The sequence below is a fragment of the Cimex lectularius genome, unplaced genomic scaffold, assembly GCF_000648675.2.
Source record: "Cimex lectularius strain Harlan isolate CLEC.00 unplaced genomic scaffold, Clec_2.1 scaffold34, whole genome shotgun sequence".
Taxonomy (NCBI): Eukaryota; Metazoa; Arthropoda; class Insecta; order Hemiptera; family Cimicidae; genus Cimex; species Cimex lectularius.
The window spans coordinates 574,320-600,254 of NW_019392635.1; the positions used below are offsets into that span (position 1 = coordinate 574,320).

Sequence of the window (25,935 nt, forward strand, 5' to 3'; positions counted from 1 at the left end):
GTACGACAAAACCTAAACATACACAATTTGGGGAACGTACCTCAAAGAGCTTGGGTGTTACTGACTTTTTTCTGCTTTTTCGGCGTTTTGGCCCTACGGCGCGCCGTCCCAGACCCACTAGTTTCTCCAAACCTCGCCATCAGCGCTCGCGTGTGACCGACCGTTAAGTCCGTGGCGGCCTCTATGGACCTTACGAATTCAAATCGTATTGTCAAGTTGCAACCGTTTTCTTTAAGAAACCTGTTTTGTTTTTTCCCACTCGTTGACGTAAAGTTTTCAAGTTTTTCTTCTCAAAAATGGGACCGAGAAAAGTTTTCCGGAAGTCGATGCCGGCCAGCGCGTCCAAGGAAAACGCTTTTGTCAGAAATGTCAACGATTTTCAGTTCAGGGTGAGGAGGAGAGAATCATTGAGGCTTGTTCGACCTATCAGGGTAAGTTATTTACACTTCAAACTCACTCTAAACACAATAAAGCATGTATTATATTTATTAAAAAAACATGGTTGTATTTGTCTGTAATTAGATAAATATACCTACTATTTGATTATAACTACTGATACTCATGTCTTGTCCAGGAATATAATCATACAATACCACTTACATAAAATATGCTTGAAACATTCAGTCCAGTGTACTTTAGTACGAGTTTTTAAGATTTTTGCCTTATAAAAACAAACTTTGATTTTATATTTAACTCAAACGTTAATGATGTTCATAATTAACCCAGAATCATTTTTATTGTCCTTGAGTATGATCATACAGTACTACTTACTGGTTTTTGTCTATACTCAATACAAGTATGTAATTATCTATGAGTATTCATGTTACGTTATACCAGTGTGAAGATTTTTTGCCTTGCAAAAACAATCGATATTTTATACTTGCACTTAAAAGTTAATTCTGTAGGATCATAATTAACAAAAAATCATTTGCCCTTACTGACCTTGAGCATTGTCATGCAATACTACTTATTGGCATTTGATTATATTCATTACAAGTACATACTTAAGTATGGGTATTTATCTTTGGTTATATGTTAGGTAAAAAATTCAATGACAGATAAAAATTAAATGGTGTTCTATATTTTGTATTTATGGTGGTTAAGGATGGTTAGTTCGGTTTGGCCCTAGACTAGATTCTCAAATCTAGAGTGTATCAATGTTGGTTGATAACAAAACCATAAATCGCTGGGTCAGCATTAAATATGCTAAAAACTAGGACCACATACCCAATAAATTCTCATATCCAGAGTGTTTAATATTTTATATCTGTAACACCCAAAAGTTATTTCTACATATTCATGAATCCAGACAGATTGATTTATCTTTATTTTTAGGGGATTCATGGTAAAGATTATACCTCAGTGTAAAGATGTTTGCTTTGCAAAAGTAATCAATTATCTTATTATGATAGGAATAATCTTTCTTTTGCCTAAGTGCTTTGTATTTGTTCTACTTAAAGGTTATTTCTGTATGATCATAATTACAGTCTGAATCATTTAACTATGTCATTGAGTTTGATCGTATAGCACTCTGTCCACAGAAAGCATTTGATTGCATTCAGTACAGGGTTTTGTATACTTCAATGTAAGATGTTTGCCTGGAAAAAAAAGTTATCATCATACAAATAAATATTTTAAGTTTTGTTATGTGCTTTATATGTGTAAATAACTTGTTGCTTCAGTACAGTGTAATGTGCATGGTAGAAAATACACAACAATTCTCTTTTATTTTCATACTTTAATATATTGAAAGGCAGAATTTTATTGTTTCATTATTTTTTAATCGCTAAGCTAACTTGATAAATAAACAAATTTACTCTGTCTTGTGCCTGTAACAAACAATACTGACTATACTGGCATTTATTACCATAGTAGTTTGCGCATATTTATATCATTGTAATAAACTATTTTCTTTGATTTGGATGATGTAGGTGAATGATGTTGTATATTGACTGTTGATTGTTTTTAAGTTTAGTCAACTATGTTTGTTTATGGTGGTGATCAACCGAAAGACTTTGAAATGACTTTCTATTAACTTTATTTAATTTATTTATTATGTTTATCATTATTATTATGTTACACAGTTGTATGATTTGGATTTGAACATTACCACAAATGTTAATGTTTTATATAGTAATATAGTTTGCCCAGACCTCATGCTGGCAATTTTCAGAAAGCTTAGAGCTACCTTTCTTTTATCTTTCAATGGAACAATGAAGTTTGAATAGGGAAATATATATTTAATTTCGTGACACACCAAACCAGAGAAAATAGGCACACTTTTCATGTAAATGGTTAATTTGATTGATCATAATTATTATAATCTTAATTTTGAAAATGAGTGGGAGATATTAGTTTTGTGTATTCAATATCAAAGGAGAATATTAGTACTAATTAAATGGTTTCCTATATAATTCTCAAAGGATAGTTCGAAATTGTGGGTTGATTCTATAGTACACAGTAACCGATGAAGTCAAAATTAAATTAATGTCTCAAATCTGTGTATGAACATCACTTGAAATTTGTCCTGAAAACAACCACACAATAGCCAAATCATTCCTAATTCAATCAAATACTTTGTGGGTAACCATATTTGAACATATACATCTCAATAAAAGATCGAAACGTTGGCACGATAAAGAAAACGTTTTTCTGAAACCTACATCACACCCGACCGCATCTCACGATATCTGAATAACTATCGATTAACGGTCACTAATCTCTACACATTTGAACATATAATTTGAACTTCAGTAAATACGGTCCTTATTGTTGTCCGTTTCACCAATAAACTTATATCAACATGGCATGCTTTCTATTTAATCTGATCAAGGTTTAAAGCTTTAGCAGATCAAATTAATTTGGATTTGAAAAAAAAAAAAATAACGGCTAGTAGAAAATTACCCTTTCTGTTCTATTTTAATTTGCTACAAAACCTCCAGATCTTTGCCTGTAAGTGTAGGTAATTATTATTATTATTATTATTATTAATTTTTAAGGGCGTTTTAACGGCTAAGGTCATTTCACGCCCTAACATCCAAACCTTCTATCTTAGGTTAGCTATATCTCTTCTGAGTGCTATAAAGCTCTGACTCCAAACATTCACTCGTAATCTTATTTATCCTATTGCCATCCAAGCTTTAATTTTTCTTTTTAAAATTCTTAATTCGGAAGGCCAAATGTGTAGGTAATTATTTTCAATCTCATAGCTTAGTCCAGGATTTTGTGTTGATTCTAATCTTTTAAAACGTTGCAATTTTCACAGAATTTATATTTTTATATGATGATGTTTATACACGTGTCATATTTACTGGTAAAAATACATTTTGCCTTATTTGCTTTTCACTTTTTTTCTTCTTTTTTAAACAAATGCTATCCATGAATTTTAAGCTAATTTAATTTAATTATTCCTAAAAATTCATATCTTGTTAATGTGACATTTTAGTTAATGAAACATAAATTATACCTTAAATTCACTAATTTCGTGGTCCGCTTGACCAATTAATATATTACAATTAATTAAGGTTTTTTATCTCAACTAAAAACCTTAATTAATTGTAATAAATTATACCATTAAATTTAGTAAGGTAAAAAGAAGAGAATATTTTTATTGATACCGAGGTCATTACTAAAGGGAAATGGTTTGGGAAATATGTAGGGAAGGGGATTTTTATATTTAAAAAAGTCATAATAATTATAATTAATAATAATAATAATAATTAATAATTAAAATATCAGGATCGAAAAGTTACTTTGGGTGGGTACGTAAAGGATATTTTAATAAATAAGGAGATTATATAAACATATTTGTTTTAAATCAGTATAAATGAATTTTTTGAAAATTCACTGTAAAAACATCTTAACTTGGTTTTCCATGTGTAGTGGTGGCATGTGTGTATGTCCGTCTCTATCACTCTCTTCCTTACGCCGAATAACATGAAATATTTACTGTTCTCCTTGTCTAGTTTTATTATTTTTAAATAACAACCACATGCGATGGTACGTTTACTGGTATTGAATGGTTGAAGCTTCGACTATCGTGCCGTTGGTTTCTAATTTATGCAAGTAAGTAGAGTCAGTACTACAAATAAAGTTAATTGGTTGATAAATTAATAATGATTTGACTTTCGTAACCGAGATCGGAAATTTTCCTTCATGAAAGTGTTTAATTTTCCATGCTTTGCTGATAAGAAGGTCCACTGAAAGAATATTTCATAGCTCGAGATTTGTTAAACTTTGCGGTTTATGTAATTTTTCAGACTGTCAATAACGATTGCCCTGAACTTTGTCGTTTGAACGATTTTTATATTACAGTACAATCATATTGTCGATAATAATGGTATGTGATTAATCTCTTTATCCTAAAAGGGCGAACTTGCTACCAATTTTGGCCGTCGCGTTTTTTCCCCCCAGCAGAGTAGATAAAACTCAAAATGTCGTCAACATTTAAATTATGAATTAGTTAATTGGAAATAAGCACAATCAGCAGTTATATAATTATAAATGCTGTCGGCATCGCGACAATTTTTTAGCTTCATACGTTGTGGGGGCCAGTATGTATAGGTGGCTTCGTTAGCATAAAAAGTACCCAGGACGGCCTCGTTTCAAAATCACGCCGAATTAATGTAACTTACCGAATATCCGAGCATTGTTTTATAAATAAAATTAATTAAAATTTGTCAATTTAAAAGGTTAAATGCACGTAGGTTGCTTCAGAATATTTCAGGCAAGGTTTTAATGGAATTAAGAATTCAAAGAACAATGTCAGAGCTATTTCAAATTAAGTTCGACAGTTAAAAACGTTAACAAACTCATTAATTATTAAGTAAAGTCGACCCACTTGAAGATTTTTATAACGAAAATTTTCCGTAGGTTTTTATTCTTTCATGTCGGTTTAAGGAAAATAAATTGATGTATTTCCGAGTGAATTTACTTTTAAACGTACTTCAATTTCATTGACATGAACTAGCCTAACTTTTAAGAGCATTTTAGGACAAATCAATAAAACGAAACTAGAAATATACAAAATATATGTTCGAGTTGTAAAATGCATGAAAATGTGTATAGGATTGCTAGTTTGCTTAAGAAAAAATTTTCCCATCGCCTGTCAATTTTGGGTGGGAGAAAATGATTCCGAGGCGCTATTTTATGCCAGTTCTCACCATTTATTCTCTACTCCGTCAATTGTCTCGCGTATAATTTTTCATTTTAAGGCACGCGCTGAACCGTGTGTTATCTGGTTCACGTAATAATCGCAGATGGTTGCAAAAAGTCCCGTCGTACAACCATAATAATCTATTAAATCCATCTACTTTTTCCCACATGGGACAGGTTTGGAAAATTTATATTCCCATTTTGAAATAATCGCACTGCGGTTGAAAGATCTATCGTTCCATAGACTATTGATGGGAATTGCCAAATGCTCTCTCACAAATATTTCGCTGCTGTATATGACAGCACTGCATCTGACAGGAGTCTCCCGTCGATTTATTGAAATTGTATTGACATGTTCAATTCAAACGGAATCAGAATAAAATTGGATCGCAGAAACAATCGTTTTAAAGCACGCAATCTGTTCATCCGTTAAGTTTAAAAGTGCAGTCCTGAAAAACTTCTTGATCAATCACTCCCAGCGGTCTACGGTAGCAGTATCATCGCGTTGAGATAATTTCATCGCTCTTGATGAACACCAACAATCGCTTTGGCACGCTTGTTAAAGTGGACCATGGTCTTTCAGCTTAGTTGCAATACGCTTACTGATAATCCTCCCCGTCGATGGCCAGGTGATGTCCTACAAACGAGCGTGACGAAGAGAAGAAAAGAGAGAGGGAGAGAAAAAACATAGGATAAGAGAGAGAAAGAAAGTGAGTGGAAGAAGAGAGATAAGATAATAAGAGATAGAATACTACGTATATCTTCGTTCCTTAGGAGGCTGGCACATCCTTGGACGAGGTCCCACATGTTTTCCTCGGTTTGTTTATTTTTTGTTGTATCGTATACCGTTTTACTACCGTATTAAAATTAATTTTTTTTAAACCTTTAAAATAAGATTTTGAAGTCGTTTTATAACTGTTTTATCCGTAATTGGTTGGTATTAAAACTTTTATTTTATGAAAGGTGAGTTTCGGCTCTGTGTCATAATTGTTGTTATTTGGTTATATCTTGTATTAAGTCATATATAATTAAATATAACGATACAAGTCTTGTACGTGGTCGGTTAAAAATGTAGAGGTTACAGTTTTTCCTGGACGAACACATTTGAAGATAATGAAATGCCGAAACGCTGAACAAAGTGCGTACGTGGAACAGTAATGTAAAACTGTCTTGTGTTGAGAAAAAAAACACGTAATTCTTTAATTTTAATTTTATAAGGGGTAGGGGTACTTCGGAAATAAGGCAATGATATTATCCTTTTATTTGATTGAGAAATAGGTTTCTGGGACTCCTTCATCTCGTTTTTCACTCTCGTGAAACGAGAGATTCTTCTATATTAAGAACGAAATATATTAGTTTGAGTGTCGTGGTCGAGGGGTCAGAGCCACTTTGCAAGAGCTTTGACCTTATCGCCAATTAAAATTCATAGGCTGTGCGGGGATTCGAACCAAGAACTGCCCGCGGGGCATATACACAGTGGGCCGGATCGCGATGTATTAGTAAAAATCGAACCCTCTAATAAAAAACCTAAATTGTGGGCAAAGTTTAATCTTAAATAATAACATTATTTTATAATGTTAAACGACATATACAGTAGACAGAATTACTTATAAACAAAGGAGTATTACCATATAAATAAAAATTAAAATATTCTTTTCGTAAAAACGTTTGGCAAGGGACAGATATGTAGTCCTAGATCTCTCCTACAAAATGGGATAAAAACTTCGGTGTTACTTTGAGTAATCGATTTACACTATAACCATTAAAATTTATTATGACAAATCTTTAATAACAAAAAGAAAAATTGAGTATATGTTGAATAAACAATGTATTTTGAGTCAGTAATGTTGATTTTTTGCTGTAACAAAATTAAAAAGTTCTTAAAAAGTTCATATATAAAACATATATATGATAATTTGTTTTTGTTAAATTGTGTGTGCAAATTAATATATTTTCAAAATCGTATGTAGCTCTAATGTTAGTATTCAAAGATTACATTAGTATATTTCTATAAAATATATTCTATTGAATTGAGTAAACCACGAAATGGATTTCTCAAGAAAAGGGAAACATAATATTTTTGAAGTAACCCATAATAATCAAAAACCTCACTTATTACACTTATTAAATTATCATGCCCAAAATTAAGCCCGTCACTTTTTTCTAGAGAAAAATTAACTAAACTTTTATTTTTATGTAATATATGTAGCAACGAGCAATAAAAGAAGAAGTGAATGCTCAGTTATTTTTGTGTTTTTACAACGAAAATGTAAATAACCTTTTTCTCGTTTTTCACAAAACACGTGGTAGTCATGAAAACCGTTGATTTATTTTATTTAACTCGCTGGTATAGCGTCTTCCTCAGGAACGGCGTGGAAGGAGGAGGGCTATTGAAAATATAATAATAAAATGAAATACATTTAAAAATTGAAATAGATGGTTTTTTATCATCCTAATCATTATCCTGATAATCTCTTTCATTTCTAGTTTTAAAAAAAGTAAATATTCTTATGGCTATTTAAACGAAACAGATCAAGTGTGAAACCCGATCAACCATTGTAGAACTGTTAAATTCATCGCTTGCGTATCGATAAAAAAGATCTGTTCATCGAAACTGTCTAGAATTGCTCTATCCAGCACATTGCCACATCATAAAATGTACCTACTTCTCGAAGTGAGTAGAAATTCGTCATGCCTCCAGAACTGAACGGATCATTGGATTCTGTAATAAGTTTCTTGTTCTTTTGCATTTGTTCCAAGGTCTGAGTGCGAAACAATGTAGATTTTAGAATTGTTGCTTATTTTCTGGTAGATGTTCTTCTCTTTCTTACTATTTAGCTTGTATATTTTATTTCATATTAATCTCCTCCCCCCCAGAACCGGAAGCTGGCGATAAGGCACATTTGAAATTCTATTTTATTATATAATTATATTGTGAGATTTCTTCTTGAGGTCTGCTGGGTGATGATCTTAGTTCGGTCGTTTACGTTTATTTTGGTCTGCTCTGTCTCACTGTTTCGGTCCGTACATTTCCTCTTCATATCTTCAGTGGTTAGTCTGCATGTTGTTTTACTGAAATAGGAAAGACAAAAAATGACATAGACCTAACACTGAAGATGGCGCGAAGGCCAAATGTGTCTGACATAGGCAAACAGAATTGATCGGAAACTACATATATGCGTTTAACACTAGAAATATGTAGAAAACTTGTCATTTCTTTAAAAGGTAGACATCGTTTCCGAAAACTACTCAGATATTGCTTTCAATATCTTCAAAACCCCATATTTTAATCCTTGCAGGAAAGAACTAAATTAAAACCCACACCTTTTTCTTGTAGATGCAGTGTATACAAATTTATGCAAAGTACATTATTCTTGTGCTTGGTTCTGTGTTCGAATAGTTAGCTAACTTTTAATGTGCTATTTGAATAGAACTTAATTCGACGAATTTGACGGTGGAGATCAAATCCGCGTTGCCCGTTTGCCGAGCTTGAATGCACGCCTCTAAGAGAGTAGTGGTAGGCGCTTAGTCGGTGGCCTGTCAGTCCTTCGGTACCTTTCGTGCCGCTAACATGACTCTGTTCCTTTTCTTTTTCTCCTGACCGTTTGCGTTTTATTCTGACTCGTCTGTTTCTTCCACGTGAACCACCCATGTTTCGCGTCAAGTTGTACATCGTTCCAGAGGAGGTTTCCCATTCAGAAAACGAGGAAATTGTCTCCAACAACAATAACAATAACGACGACGATAACAAAAATATTGCCAACAACAACAATGATATCCAGGTAATTAAAACTCAATCCTGACAAGACGGAATCAGCATTTAATTTAGCCTGATCAACTTTTTGCTAGAAAACGTTTTAATTTTTAAAATCTTTATTTATTTGTCTAGAGTTTAACCGGGTTTGATATGAATTTAAAATTAAATTTTAGAGTACTTTCTCTGTGTAAAAATACCGCTTAGAACGTATTTAGTTTAGTATTTTTTATTTATTGCGTAAATGATAATATTTACAAATTTCTGGCCTTTGCTCGAATGCAAATGCCTTGCTTTAAAAAGACCTTTTCTAAGCATTGCATATTAATAACTGTTTTTTAACTTTCATTTATAGAGCACTATACTGTTTTCAATCGATATGAATTGTGACGTAGTTTCACAAAAAATTCTTACAACTTACTCCCCTATGGTCTACAGCTATAGAAGTTCTAACAGTTTTATTGGGACTATTCAGACCTTAAAAAAACTATGAAGTAATGAACTGTACTTATGTATTAAATCTTAACTAGCCGTATTTCAGTGCTTGTATTTATATGAAAAAATAATAGTTTTTCCGTGGTCCCTCATTTATTCCTTATTCGCCTATTTATATCCGTGCTTGGATAAGTTTATTATATAGATAACTCAATAAAAAAGAGGTGCTAGACATGGAAGAGATACATGCTCTATCCAATTTGTGATACCATAGTAGCGTGTAATAATTTTTTAAAGTTGCACTTTTACAAGATTGAGAAATTCCAACTCGGTTTTATCGATTATTAGCATAAGTTTAGAGGCTTCTTTAAAGCAGAAACCTTTCGTAATATAAGCAGACCTAGCAGAACTAAGCCATTTTTCAAGTAATCCTTTTTGTTCTCTGATATTGCGTTGTGTACTGTGTGGTGATGTACCTGTACTTTAATTGTATCCTGTCATCTAGGTTTGGTTTTCCAAATGTGTGTCTTTATTTCATTTTTTCCAACGGTTGACTTGCCTTTCAGAAAATCTGAAAATATTTAAACCCATTATTAATTTTAATTTTTTTAAATGTTGTTGCCCCATCATTTGAACTGGAACTTTGTTATTTGTTGACGTTCTTTAATTTCTCATTACTTCAGATTTCTTACGGACAGACCCTCCTCTTCAGAACGGAAAATGCCGAAGCGCGACTGTGAGACAAGCTCCGAAAATAGGTAGATCTGGATGATCTGAGACGATCGAAGTACAAATCATTCTTATTGTACGTGCACGTTGGAACCTATAATTTTGTCATCATCTTTCAGCAATTCTGACCTTAAACTAAATGGACCATGAATTTTTGTAAACCTAATGTGCTCTTACTATTCAAAAATGGCTCAAAATTAAAAATATTCCCAGAGCTGGCTAATTAGAGAACGCGGTGTGTTTCTTACTTAAGAAAGAAAATGTGTACTTGTGCAATATATCCGACACAATAAGATATCCTATTAAGAAATTGACTCCCCTTCCTTGAACGCGCGTGCAACAGTCACTCCATTTTGCCGCAAAATAATTGAGAGAGCTTCGAAAATGCACCAGTTTTCACCCGTGTGTCCGTGCGTGGCATGCTGAATCGAAGACGGATGATTTTCACCTTTCGTTTTGACAACGAGCGGATTGAATTCCGATTAGTTAAAAAAAAGGTCAATTTTGAACAGTCCAGCTGGACTGTGAGAATATTCTACAAGCAATTTTTCTGAACATTAAAGATGAAAAATCGTCTCCCCTTTAATGAAAAGCTGAGTTGCAAAGAAAATACTATCTTAGTACTATTAACAAACACAACGAAACATAACACTTACAACCGACATGAAACATCAGCGCGTTAGGGTTATTCACACAGACGTACTAGGGATATTTCGCATGTTTTATTATAGTGTATAATTTAAAACTTGATGATAACGTTTTTACCCCAGAAAGTATATACAATTATGCATGTGGTTCTGCCAAAAACGACTATCTCTCCTGTAAACTGTAAACGATTGCATGCAAGACTTAAAATTATACGAAATGCGAATTACTCAACAAATTATTCAACAACCCCTCGGATCCATCAGTGAAATGATGAAAAAGCTAGCAGCAGAAAGTCCTGGGCTCGAATCCCGCTCGTGCTGCTAGCTTTTTTCAACTCTACGAAGACCTTATATAATAAGTATAATTAATTAAAACAATTAATTCGGTCAGTTATTACTATTAAAGACGTAAGATCGTGGTTGTTAAACAACAAATTGCTTATTTTAGACTGGCTTATCTGATACATTTCAGAAACGAATGCCGTACTTGATAAAAATAACAGCTAACTAAAAACTATACGTTTTAGCTTTTTCGTGTCCGAACATTTTAGACTGGCCATCTCCCCTGATTTGGTCTGTCAGACTCGTTACGACTTCTTGTATTGGCTTTTATGGCTATAGCAAAGCAAAAAAAATTGTTAATTAATGTATCTGAATCAAATCAAATCAAATGAAACAAGTGTCCAATTATACTTTTTCTAATAGTAAAATATGTTAATTCAATCCAGTAAGTTTAAGGTCAGCTATGAATCGTTGTGGTGAAGTCTACGAGGTGATGAACTGGGTCAGCTGCCTAGTCTCAATGGCACTGCATGTCAAATTGTTTTCAATAAGACACACTTGACAAAAATACACACAAACAAACAAATTTAACCGCTGCAAATGTCGGGAGACCAAGATGACCAAAGTGCAGGTCCATCACCGCGCAAATCTTAAGAAAAAATCGCTCACAGTGCTAAAAAAAATGGAAATAAAGAAAATGTACCCTGTCTTAAAATCGTTTGTGGATAACGTGATATAGCAGGTGTCACAGTTCAAAAGAAAAGAAAGAAAATTGAATATCAAACTGCTTGCGAACCCACCGTCACTCCTGTGAACAAGTGCACCTCATCCCGACACCCGTTTTATCGTTATATCTACTGATGCGAGTGACATGACACGTACAACGAATCAAATACGGAACGTCTGAAATCGATTTTATCGCTGTTATCTACGGAACAATTCTTCTTGTTTTCTTTTCCATTCTTCTGTCGTGTTGTTCCGCATTTTTGCACTTTCACTCCTTAGGTTTTCTTGAGGATTGCCGAACCGGTTTTGATCTCATGTCTATATGAATGATCCAACGCTCGGTTTCGTTTCTACATTTCTATCTTAATCTTGCTAATCATTTCTTGAAACAGGTTCTAATTTCGCTTTAGCGAATCGATGATAAATTAACTTCTGTTTCACCGGTAGTGGTACAAACTATCAAAATACGCAGTTCACTTTTTAGACAGTTTTGCTAAGTTTATGTGCAATTTACAACATGTATTTTTATGTAAATGGCAGACTGCCTTTTATCGTTTTCCAACGCTTTCTTGATTTTTTTTGTATGATAATTTTTTAAATTGCTTTTTACTAAAAAATTAAATTAATTAAACTTTGTTTTGATTACTCGTCTTAACAAATTTGTTAAGCACTGTGCACCATTGTTGTGTGAAATGAATGGCAAGGAGTTAGGAAATTCTTCAAATTTGAACCATATTTACGAAATGGAATATGAACGTCCGTCGTGACATATATATATTTATATATTGATAGGTTTTGATACGAAAAGCCAATATTGTTTGTTTTCTTAAAATGCATCTGAATTAGATCGAGTATTGCATATGATTGAAAGCATGTGGTTGCTTTTATCAAATAACCAAATTCAATTGAGTTCAATTTAAATTAATCCTCTGTTTCAGTAGAAACAATGGGGCTTCCCCAAATTTAATTCATCCCCCGTTTGATGCAGACAATGTGAAATGTCAAGGGAAAATAGTCCGGTGAAATGTTCATGAGTTCACGGCCTTTGATGTGGGGCAGGGGCATTCGTATGCTCTTCATCATTTCACAACTTCCGCGTACCTGGAGACCGAGTTCGAATTTTTAAATAATGGTGTAATATTAAAAGGAAAAACCGTTTGTGTTATGTGTAAACTTTCGTTTTTATTTAAACAGAAACAATTGTATAAAGATAATGTGGAAATGCGGGGGCCAATATTTGATTCGATACCTTTTGGTATATGAAGTCAAACGGGACTGTTATATTTCGAATGCTTTAATCATGAAAATTTTTGTTCCAAAAATATTGTCATGATGTCTTCTTCGTTGCAGAGTGATGAACCTAGTTGAGTGGTTTCAGATCATCCTGGTCTGTCTCTTCTGGTCGGTTTCGTTTGTCAGAAGTGTGCAAAATCATTTCGCCATCTTCAGTTGTGATACAAGTTTAACAGTAGCTAGGTTGAAGTTTGATCGTCCCAATGATCATTCTCCGCCAATTATCGCTGGATTTGTCTATTAGGCACGGTTCGGAATTTCGCCAATTTCAGCGGTTAGTCAGTTTTGTGCGTTTACTTCTAAGAAAATTTCCCCTGTGATTATTGAAATTTGTAGTTTGATCGTCTCCGATCCTTCTGGTGCGCTTATTATCGCTGGTTTGGTCTTTCATGCGTGTATTGGCATTTCGCCATCTTCAGTGGTTAGTGGGTCTAAAAGTAAGTAGTTTTCTCTTGTAATTATTGAAATTTGTAGTTTCATCGGCTCTGCCCATCCTCGTCCGGTTGTTTTCGCTGCTTTTGTATATCAGACGTGTATAGGCATTTCGCCAATTTCAGTAGTTAATCTGTGTCTCCTTTTTTAATACTAGTTAAATAGTTTTCTCACTTAATTGTTGAAATTCGTAGTGTGAACGTATTTGATCATCCTGATTATCCTATTTTATCTGGTTTTATATATCAGACGGGTTTCCGCTCATTCCACGATTTTCAAAATAAAAGACTAAACACTTAAAAATCACGACAGATTAAAAGGATTGGCATACCAAACTGATCGGAAAGGATCAAATTATTTCTTTTATTTCTTTTTTCCAGCTAACTTCTAAGACCATTGCCCGATGTTCAAATATTTTCCATCTCGCGTTTTTTACTCATTGTTAGTATAAGTGCTATCATTTATGTCCACATGGTTATACGTTCCTAATTCAACCTACCTAAATCGACTCGTGGTGTATTCGGCCACAGGCTCGTCCATATACACACACATTTACGCCTATATATACATTCACCTCTACTACAAACGTATATTAACCTAGTCTACATTGGCGAGTATATGACGTACTCTATAGTCCGTCTCACACACGCCGACACACACACACACACACACACACACACACACACACACACACACAAACCATTATTTCAATGAAAGCCATGCATGAAGGGTCTCTATATGCAACCATAACCTTGTATTAAATAATTTATCTCTGCCGTCACTGTTTTTGGGCCTAATGTTTTCCTATAGTCGGAGGATATGGTGCACTTTTTCTGATATTCTGTATTGGTAGTGACTTACTGTCAGATATCATGTTTTGTAGTAACTTTCCTCACATAGTGGGCAGGTCTTCGCTTTTTTGCCGACAAGGTGTCAATGGGTCAACACTGCTGCATTTTTTTTTTAAGATTCTCCATGGCCCCGGTTTGGCCACAATTTATTTGATATCTTTCAACTTTAACATCTTCGTCACGCAGCAGGTTTGTCAATTATCCCAACTGATTCTTTTCATCTCTTGTTTTACATTTGCTGGGCTATATTCTATTACGACTGTTTTAGGAAGATATTTTTAGGGAAAAGTTTTTCATTTTTGACGCGCTACTTTTAAGTCTTGTTTGATTAATGAAAAAGTCAAAACTCAAAAGTAAGGACCCTCATTCATGCACAGCATAAAAATTTTAATGATATACTTACCTTGTTGATAATCCCAATAGAGGATATAATGTCGAAAGATTGTGGTTCAAGTTTGTCTTCGTTATTAACTTTTTTCAATTATATGACGATAATAATAGGACCATAAAGTATTGTTTTACGACTTGAATTATTTCCCTCTCTTAAAGTATTCAAATTTAGTGTTATAGTTGCATGTATGAATACTGTAATAAATAAAAGTTGAAAGTCAATTTTTTTAAACATCTAATCCCTATTTATCGTACTTAAAGGATATATTACTGTGTTAATGTTATCGTCAGAGTGAATGAATAAACCTCTGAAATGGGTTGGGCTCATCACTAAAGTTTTCATCGTCGTCTCGTTTATAATCGATTTGATTCAAAAAGATGTAGAGATGGAACGGTTATGATTAACATTAATTAAAATTCAAATTTGACTGCCGATGCCTTTAATCCGTTCGCCGGAACATAATTAGGAATCTGACAGAAGCAGTTCGGAGATGGTTAATATTAATAGTTTTAGCCTAGGGGGATAAACAAAGTTGAAATTATCATACCGCCAAGAGTAAAACAAAATTATAAAATTATTTGTAAAGGTTAAAATTGTTCGATATGAAACCAACCCCAGATAAAAAGCGATCGTTGCAAGTACACGAGTTACGCGCACTTTAAGACTCATTAGGGCCAGTTTCAATTCGTTCAGATTTTTATAACCCGGGTTCACGTTGAGTTGGCAATCGTGGACCACAATTTCTGGCACTCGTGTTCCAACGTTGAGCGAATATGGAGTTTTCTTGTCGCAGATAGCATTTCCGATTACAGACCTCGAGGCACTGTACTTAATCAAAGGAATATTTGAAACACATGCTATGTCTTTTAAACAGGAAACATAAAAGAAAAACTTTACGAATACGAAAAATGCAAGGAATCCTGATATTTGATTAATTAAATGTTCTTTTCTTTTAAGGTAGTTTTATTAGTATTAAATATAATTTAATATTAGTATAATAGTTTTGGCTTTTTTGTTCACACTCACTACTTTTTGAGGCTTTGTTTCGGCACATTTTGACATAATAATTGCCATTTGTACATTAACCAAAAACTTACATTATAACTTACTTCAATTGATTATTCTTTTTATGTAAGGTCTTGGTTGAGATGATTGATGTTGACCACTTGAGTATCGTGACTGGTTAGAGCAGCAGCATATTGAGCCAAAGGTCATGGGTTCGAATCCCTGACACTAACTTTTTCATCTCAATCAAGACCTTACATCAAAAAAATAATTAATTGAAGTAAGTAAGGTCAATTAGGCCACTAAACATAAATGGATTATAACTTACATTAAGATTAGAGAAATTAGTTCAAGACAATTGTGCGTTTACCTTTTTATTGATTCAATTTTTTTCCACCAACTTTTTTACGTTATAACAGCATATATTCATTGATAGATCACATCATAATTAATAAAACTAAAAGAATACCACTATAACATAGTATATCATCAACGTTAGAAATTAAAGACGGGGCTATCGGTATCCTAGAGGATATATTCTATTTTAGGGCAACCTGCCTGAATTTTGTTTAATTATGAATATAAAACAGCCTTAGGGAATTTTTAGATCTTCATTTTAACCTTTCGCTTTGAGTTATTTTTTTCAAAAATTTATTAAAACTCGTCAAAAACGACCATTAATTTTTTCACATTTCTATACTGACTAATAAATATAATAATAATAACATTATTGTCCTAGTTTACAAGCTAATATTATAATTATAAAAATGAAAATAAACATATTTAATTAGTATATTTGATAGTAATTTAGTTAGACTAATTGATTGTCATTTTAGAAAGAGATAATGTCTACATGCTTGATGAGTGTTTTTATTAATGAACCAAGGAATCAAAAGTGGTGTTGTTTGTTCCATTTTTGCTGGTTAGTTCAGTTTGAACCGATTTCGTGAAAACGTGTCCGATACGTAATCACAACGTCTCGTAATCCCTCGCTGGACCACTGGCATCTAATATAACTGGAGCGAATCGAATAGCGAGATTAAGCCCTCGTCTGGAGCCCGGAGCCCGTAATTCGACCGGTAATGATGACCATAACGACGAGACCTCTACGCGAAGGGGACCATGATGGGAAAAGTGTAAAAATTCCATTCTCCCAGCGACATATTTTAATTAAGTATTTGCAAGTTTTATATAGGCGTCCTTGCCGGTGGGCGTTATTGTTCCCCGATGTAGGATGAGTCTCATTGTTCTCAAAAGACCAAGAAAGGTTGAGATTAATTTACGTTGGCAAGACATTTAAATTGTTTATAACGGTGTCGACACTATTGTAAATACAGGTAATATGAAGTAACACCTGTCACCTTCTGTCGAGGATGATCACAGCGCATCTTCTTCGACATCGACCGTATTCTAATACACGCTGGCCAATTTAAGAGAAATCGCGGGATGCGTGACAGAATTTATCGCAAGATGCGTCTTACAGAGTCACGTAGCCAAAAAACCGCCGGACACGAATTCCAGGATGCTGGAACAATTTGCTGACTGAGGTAGGTAAGCCGTGAGATAAAGACGTGCCATTCACCGAGTAACCTTTACGGTACAATATGACTTCGAGAATACCTGGTGTGTAAGTATGTTGAATCGCGAAGTTAAGATGCTCGAAATCTATCTCAGTGTTTTATCTAGAACTACATTTTTCTAAACTTCATCTTGAGCCTGATTCAAAACAGCAGGTATTATAATTTATACGATAATGCTAGCACATTAAATAATTTCAAAAAGGAAAATAATTAATGCTAAACAACATGATGGCTTAAAGTCTAAATACCCGATGGCAGGCACAACCACTTTTTTTTTCAAAATTATTCTGAAATAATTCCAAGGATATACCGTGATTCTAACCCTGGACCGCTTGCTTTGCACATAAGAGTCGATCGATCTAACGACCTAATAGTTATTTTTTTAAATATATTAAAAAATCAGCTTGAAGTTAATGTTGTGACTAAACGAGAGAATTATCAACTAGCGGGGTACTGCAATATAAAATGGCATTTGCACTTGCAACACAATGTTTAAAAAATAGCGTGACCACTTTCTTTCCAGACGTGTAGATGGATTGTTGGGAGTGTGGAGGAAGCTAGCTGAATGACGAATGGATTTTCCTGGGTGGAAAGTGTGGAGTAAAATGTAAGATACCGGATTCTTGCACGATGGAATTTTGCAATGAATATGGATCGTTAGGTTTGATAATAAATAGGGACATCGACTGAATGTTGAATCTAGAATTTTTGTAAGATTGGCTATTGGCTTATAATGTGTTCACAAAAGAATCAGAAAGGAAGAAACAAGTCGAAACACACCAGGAAGGTGATGGGGAGGAAATGAATTGTCTTTTCCACAATAGCCTATTGAGAAAAAGAAATTTTTTCCTACCCACCATCTTATTTTGGAATTCCACAAATCAGGATGGACATCATAAAAAAAATTAAAACCAGGAAGGATCAAAAATGTAGTCCATGCGGGATATATAAAAAACATTCTCACGAAACTACAATTCAAAAAGAAGGCGATCTATTCAAATTATGTAGGAAGATCGATGGAGGTTTGGCCGTGGTGTCTTTCGGCACAATATAAAACAATATAATTGTCATTAACTAAGTTCATAATAGCTTCGCTTAGGTAAATCTAGATTTAAAATCAAGTTTCCTTAGTCTCGTGAAAAATTCATGACTAGCTGTAAGAAAGAGATTTATATAATGTGTAATGAAATAAAACATCCAGGTTAAATGTGTAATGAAGGAAAACACCCTAATATAAAGATTATTCATACATTATTGTATGTTTGTTCAAGCAGAGATGTCTAAATGTGTGGAATAGCCCACTAGATATTGGGCCAGTCCACGTGTCGGTTGTTTACTATGAAAGTTCTCGAAACAAACAGATAGGAAGAAACCAGTTACGAAAAGGAAAGGATTAAAATATGGTCAAAGATGGATAAAATTCCATTCCATCAAGCGATTTCCATGAAGACACTCTATTGACTTATCTCCGGCAGCTAAAAGAAATCATTTGATCGTTTTTATTTAATAACCTTCTTGAAGTCGTTAGCACATTTAGCATTCAAATATAAACATCTCTTAAATTTTATTTATATTCGTATTATATTAATACGTAATAACACATTCGATATAATAAAACTGTTGCGTGAACACCCTTATTACTTGACAAACGACGATTCGAAGTTGCGTTTTGTAATAAATGACATTTTTTCATAGTTAACCTCTACTAGAACATTGTGTCGTCACAATCAAGTACAACGCGGAACCCACGGGAATAAATTCAAACTCAGGTTAAAACGCCTTTAAGTTTCAATGTTAAGAAGCAGTGAAAGCAGTTCAGATCCGTCTTGAGCAACTTGTTTCACGATACTTTGCCCAACTCGACGATAGCCTTTGGCTCGGTTCAACCATTTTCAGCAAAGAATTCCTTAGAACAAAATAAAACAGAATATGTGTAGTTAGTATTTCCAGTATGATTTTTATCGTAAATATTAGATGTTGCTCCTGTATAAAATCTCAATATCCCTATAAAACGCTCTCGGTCATATAACATAGGACCTGTTCCAGTCCCATACCATTGGTCAAAAATTCAATCATAAGTGTTCAAGGACCAAAGGGTATCGAAATTCTTATTTGATCCTAAGTCAACGATAAAGAAGAATTTCGAAATATAATCGGATTCCAGATCATTATGCCACATGTTACGTAGGTGGTGTTTATTCCTCTAGGCACGATTGAACCAGTTTTTAAAGGTATTCTCAAAATAAAAAATACTGTATGATTTTTGAATCAGTTTGCCTTAACCTCATTTAAATTGGATGCAAATTAGTGATATAAATCCTAACTTTTAAATTTGGTTCTTAATTTTAAAGCGGTCCAATTAAATGGAATAAATCTCACTAGTTCATCGAGAATTTTTGCTATTGATTTAGTTTAGTATTTCACTGTTATGAATCTTTCAAATTTAAAGTTGAGAACGCAGGTAAGGAAGTTCTCTACACAGTCACTACAACACCACTATCTGTTGGTGATCTTAATATCTAAGAACTTGTTTTTATTTTCTTATTATTACTAAGTCTTAATGTAATGTCATGCTGGGTCTTCTATTAATAATATTTAACGTCATAAAATTCTCTTAAACCAAGCATTCCTACAGTGGAAAGACAAATAAAAGAAAGGCATACTTAACCGCGTTCCACATCATTGATTCGAACATAAAAATAATAAGCTATGCATAAGCAACCAGAGTTTTACAATAAGTTTAGTCTTTTGCTCTGCTTCATCAGTTTTATATTTGAATATTGTAACGACTAAAGCTCATAATCAGCGTCCAAAATGATTTCATCTCAAAATATACTTTAAAAAATACGAAACGTGGAAGACAATATATAATACAATAAAAGTACTTATTGTTGTAACCAAATAATAGTACCCCTGTATATATTGCTAAACGAAACATTTTTTATATCATGAAATACGTAATGTTTTAATAAATTTGCGACACAATTACCCTTTTCATGGCATTCTAAATACAGGATTGGGGTAATGACGTAACTAGAGTGTTACATGAATCCTGGGCGGCTGTTTATTATTGAAATTTTATCATTGGAATTAATACGGAAATGGACAAATATTTTTGTAGTGAAATATCGTTGAAATTGTTTCAAAACAACGATACCGGCCGTGAGGCGGAACACGCATTTTTTTACATGTAATTATACACAGGTGAATTTTCCTTTTCGGCGTGTTTTGAGGCACACGATGCTCACGGCGACGGCATTTCAACTCACTGCCATATCCTAATGTCCATTATTTCTCACGGATCACCTACTTACCTTTCACCGTTTTGCAACCACCCGGATCATCCTCCATCACTTTCCTTCTTGGTGGCCTTCATTTCGTTAGTCAACCGATAGTCGAAACCCGAAAGTATTTCTAGCGTTGGGCAAATAGTTTAGGTAACCGCCGTATTCATTTCAAAGCAAATAAAACACGTTAAAATTTCCCTGGTATAAGATAGAGTACCGAGGTGTCATTCTTGGCCTAGGGACTTCAAACTTAATGATTTAGTAGCATTCAGTACAAACCTATACTTATATTGATTTATCGTTATTTTGAAATTAATAACAGCGAACTGGATCAACTATGCATTATTACATAAAATACATGAACCATAAATAAAATTGTTGAAATATAATAATTGAATGTTTGACATAGAAATTGTTAAATCACTGACTGAACTGAGTATTTTTTATGCCTTTTCCAAGTCCAATACAATTTGTGGTATATTAAATTCGACCCCTTCTTCAGCTGGGTTAAAAAAGAAAAAAATTTTGAGCTAATTACAAAATGTTTACAAATTCAAATTTCTACTAAAGCTACAAGAAAATGCAGCAAGCCACGTTTGCATTGCCCTTATTTTCAATTAAAAGTAGTTTTTGTTTATTTGGATGTAGAAAATAATTTTGTTTCAATTCTTTTCTCCCGTGTGCAGTTTTTATATCTTTTGTAACTTGGAATATTTTTTATTCGTTAGACGTTTTTATTTAACTTCCACTATTAAAGTTTAAAAAAATGTATTACATATTATAGCATTTCTAGGTCTATTTGAACCTCCCAAGTCGAATGTAACATTTGAAATGGAAACTGTTACAATTGAAATAATACGCGTAACAACTTGGAAAAGGCTACATTTGAATTGTAAAAGGTTACCCTTGAGTTAGGGAAGGTTCGAATTTGGAAATGATATTTTTATGTACGTTCAAACTATTCGAAAGAATATTAGAAGAATATTAACCCATTTTTTATTTAACTGAAAACGTTGAATATCAAATATAAAAAGAAAATTGTTAAATGTACATTTTGGTTTATAAGATGTAATCAATGAATATTCAATGTTTGAAAAAAAGTTGAATTTGTTTTGAAAAAGCTGAATTTGGTTTATAAAACATTCAATTTTGTTTGAAAAAAGTTGAATTTGGTGTAAAAAAAAAGTTCATTTTGGTTTTGAAAACATTCAAACTTGCTTGAAAAAAGTGTAATTTGGTTTAGAAAAGTTCAATATTGAGAAAGTTCAGTTTTATTTGGTAAACATTCAGTTATATACAATAGTTGAATTTGCTTGAAAAAAATTCAATTTGGTTTACAAAACATTATTCAGACTTGTTTGAAAGAATTTGAGTTGAGTTTGAAAAAGTTCCATTTGTTTGGGAAACGTATGTATTTATCTTTTTATTCACATAATATACAAATTAATTTAAAAATCCATCACATATTAGCAAACGTTTAGATATTGAGATATAGCAACATTAATATTGAATATAAAAATGCAATTGATCGAAATTTAGAATCTTTTATTCCATAACATGCCATGGTATTGTTGAATCTATTATTAAATACATTTCACCTTGATTGATTTAAAAAACTTAAGTTGGTGGTAAATTTAGAGGAAAATTACACTATGTTACCATAATTTCAACCAGTCAGGCTTAACTTTTCAACAAATTATCGGTTGTGGGAAATCGGCACATTTCCCCACTAAATGCTGATTTGTTTTTTTAATTCTTTATTTATTGTATTGTGAAAATAGTCTCATCGCTTTGGTATTCCGTCAGTCAACGTATTTTTTTAACTCTTTGATAACGTTGAACAAATTCACTCTTTTTATGTGGATCTTCGACTTCTTTTTTTATGAACATCACGCTCGTTTGGCTAACGATCTCATTACTTTTCACTGATTGTTCAAGATCAACTGAGAACGACAGTAATTTAGTGTGTGGTAGAGCTTTGTGGTTTTTGCGTTCCCACGGTAGAACGTGAATTTCAAAAATATCTTACCTTTTCATAGTTAATTATGAAAATAGAAAAACTACCTAAAAGAGTGTGGGTTGTCCAATTTCACCACATTTGAAATCGCCTGGTGTTTGATTATGTTAAACAACGCTGATAATATCTTTGCAACAGTTCCTAGAAAATGTCATAGAAACTTTTAGAAAGAATGGTCTTTATGGTCGAAGTAGCGTTGATCGTTTCATTCCTGATATTGTTCGTTGTTTTTACAATGGAAGAGACTTTCAGTGCTCTCCTTGATTCCAGATTTTGTTCACCACTGAACGGTTGAATGGAGATGCAAATCTCGTCGTTGAAAAAGTTTTCAACGGTCGTCCTGTGGTCGAATCGAACGTCGTAGAATACGTGAAATGTTTCCTTCGAAATCGCTAGGAGGGAGTTTGAAATGTCTGTCAAAAACGGAAAGTATTAGGCTTTAATCCGAGGAAAATGGAGAAGGACCACTTATTTCTATTTCTTAAATTCCTGTTCGTCGTAGCTTTTCACTGCTCCTCTCACAGTAACCATTCATGAAATATTTAACACTCCACCTCAGATGGTATCTGAGAATCGGCAAAATGTTTGAAATTGTGATATCTGTCATCTGGGGACATTCGACAAAGTAATTCGGCTGTTTTAGATCATACCTGTTCCTCCTGTCCTCGTTATTTAATCCTTCAGGTGCGTTTCGCCTTCTCGCCATTATCTGTTATGGTTTTCAGTGATTATTCCGTCTCTTTGATACTTTGGTCATTTTTAGTGAAGTTTAAGTCAAGGAATTAGGTAATCCTATGGAATAGAGAATTATTTTTTTATGTAAGGTGGTATGTTCTGTTAGTACGATGTTTTGGTTATTGATGCCTACTATGATGAATATTCCAATATCTGTATATATTCTAATGCTGCGTTTTGCCAGAATTTTGGGGATGTATGTTACTATCTTCAATGTTTGTTTTTTGATTATATTTATAACTATTTACTGGTTGAGATTAATTATTACTAATTATTTGTTAAGTAATAATTACTTTTTTGCTGTTTATGTTATAATTTTATTATATGTATTGTAGATTGTTGAACATAGCAGCATGAAACATTGTTGGGAAGTCCACTGAATAGACAAATATAATTAACACTGAAGAGGGCTCGTCTGATGAGGTCGAAAACGTTCTGTTAATAAAGAAAATTCCATGGTGCAGTGTACTTCAACAACTTACAATACAAATAATAATATAACTAATTAGGATATACGAATCTACTGCAATAATCATTTCTTTCAATCAATTAATCTTTATGTAAGGTATTGGTTGAAATGAAAAAGTTAGTGTCACGAGCGGGATTCGAACCCGCGAACTTCAGCTAAATACGCCGTTGCTTTACCATTTGAGCTATCGTGACTCCAACCTCCCATCTCAATCCACAACCTTTCGAATTTTACCTCCTTTTTGCCATTTTTCAGATGTCGTGTAATCAGGATTCTATTCTCGGCGACAAATGAAATGGACACGGATGGCTTTAGTGAAGATATACTTTGTTTCTCTTATTAACTCCATTAGATTTCATGGTCCGATTGACCAAATAACTTCTTTCAATTAATTAATCTTTATGTAAGGTATTGGTTGAAATGAAAAAGTTTGGGTCACAAGCGGGTTTCGAACCCACTACCTTCGGCTAAATATGCCGCTGCTTTGCCACTTGAGCTATCGTGACTTCGATCAACTGGGACTCCAATTTCCAACTCAACCCATCTTTCGAGTTTTCCCTCCTTTGAATGAAATGGCCACGGATAGCTTTAGTGATTAGCTATAATAAATACATAGATATAATTTAGCCGAAGGTCGTGGGTCCGAATCCCGCTCGTGACACTAACTTTTTTATTTCAACCAATACCTTACATAAAGATTAATTAATTGTAAGGAGTTATTTGGATAATCGGACCACGAAATATAACGGACGCAATAATAATGCTAACCAAACTAATATTTCTATTAACTCAGCCTAGTTACGTTTAATAAGTTAATTATGAAGCGTTGTGAGGAACTTGTAGATCTATCGTTATTGTTGGTTTAGTTTGTCAAACGTATTTTAAATGGATCACATTTGACAAAATAGCATACCGACCAATCACTGAAGATGGCTAAAAGCTGAAAGACGCGATTGACAGCCAAAAAAAATCCCGCTCTGCTCATTTCAACAGCCTCACAATTTTTATTGCTCTAAGTTAAAAAAATTAATAAATAATAGACACGTGGAAATAATTAGAATTCGAAAGTATATATAATACAAATTTAACATTTTCGGACACACGGTCGTGCACTTTATGTTCTGTCCCTGTCAGAAAGAAATGAAATGTCATGCTCGAACTGTCTGTTTAGTCAATCGTATTTCCCGTCTGTAAATTTAAGAAAATACATAATAAAAACCATCCATCGTTAAATCTTAACACTCGTCTAATCGGTTTTACTACCTGCACATTATTACTTATTTCGGAATGGTCACCTTTCTGATTTCTCAAATGATTAAAGAATTCTGTAAAGTGTTATAAAATCAACATATTTTTCCTCAAGGACTATATCTTAATTTATATAATGTGATTAGATAGCTTTTATAGTTGTCAGAGTTTTCGGAAAACACATTCAAACAAATTATTACGATGCTGAAAATAATAATAAATTCCGCTTTATAAACCTGGCCTTTAAACAGACGTTATTTCGGACGATTCAACATATAAAAGAGATAAATTGTTGAACGAAACAACCTCGGTCGGAGAGAGCGAGTAGAAATCCAGCTTTTGCCCCGTTCTTGGGGATCCCAACCCAGGGTCACCCAGGTGAAAATCCAGCAGCTACATGATTTATACCATGGCAGTCCAGAGGCGAAAAGTCGCGTATCGACCAAACGAAGGTAACATACGTGAAAGTTACTGCAGAAGTGTTCATCCGAAGCCTATGCTTAAATAAGGGGAAATCTGAAGCCGGTTTTGTAACTCATACACGACGTTCCCGTATAAAAGATTATTTTGTTTCGTAATCCGTTTTGTTCTGTAAATATTGGCTTTCTTTTCGTTCTTTGAAACATTCTTGTCTTGTGGATTACTTATGATCCACTGAAGTTTAATAGACAAGCAATGTCATCTTATTCAAGAACACGATTAAAATACATAATATCTAATAGCTTTACACGAATGGCTTAGTGAATGGTATATATNATATACATATTAATATTGCTTGGTCGGTTTCTAGTCAAGTAAATTATAAAATCCTATTTAAAAAATCGTATATGTCAGCTTTTCACTTTTTACTATGTCTTCTGTTCGATTTTATTGAGATCGGTTATACAGAAAATGAACTGA

At 33.4% G+C, this 25,935-nt stretch overlaps 1 protein-coding gene across 2 annotated transcripts in view; it reads left to right on the forward strand.

Moving 5' to 3' along the window:
- The first annotated feature begins 202 nt into the window (after window positions 1–202).
- LOC106661968 (rhotekin-like) overlaps window positions 203–25,935 on the forward strand; it is a 100,001-nt gene continuing 74,268 nt past the window's right edge. Inside the window, exon 1 of one of the 2 annotated variants that reach the window (XM_014385749.2) lies at window positions 203–431. In XM_014385749.2, the coding sequence (XP_014241235.1) occupies window positions 297–431 (135 nt within the window). In that variant the 5' untranslated portion in view covers window positions 203–296. Of the gene's footprint in view, window positions 432–8,693; window positions 8,937–25,935 lie in introns of those variants that run through there. The other variant, XM_014385752.2, reaches the window with a different exon arrangement.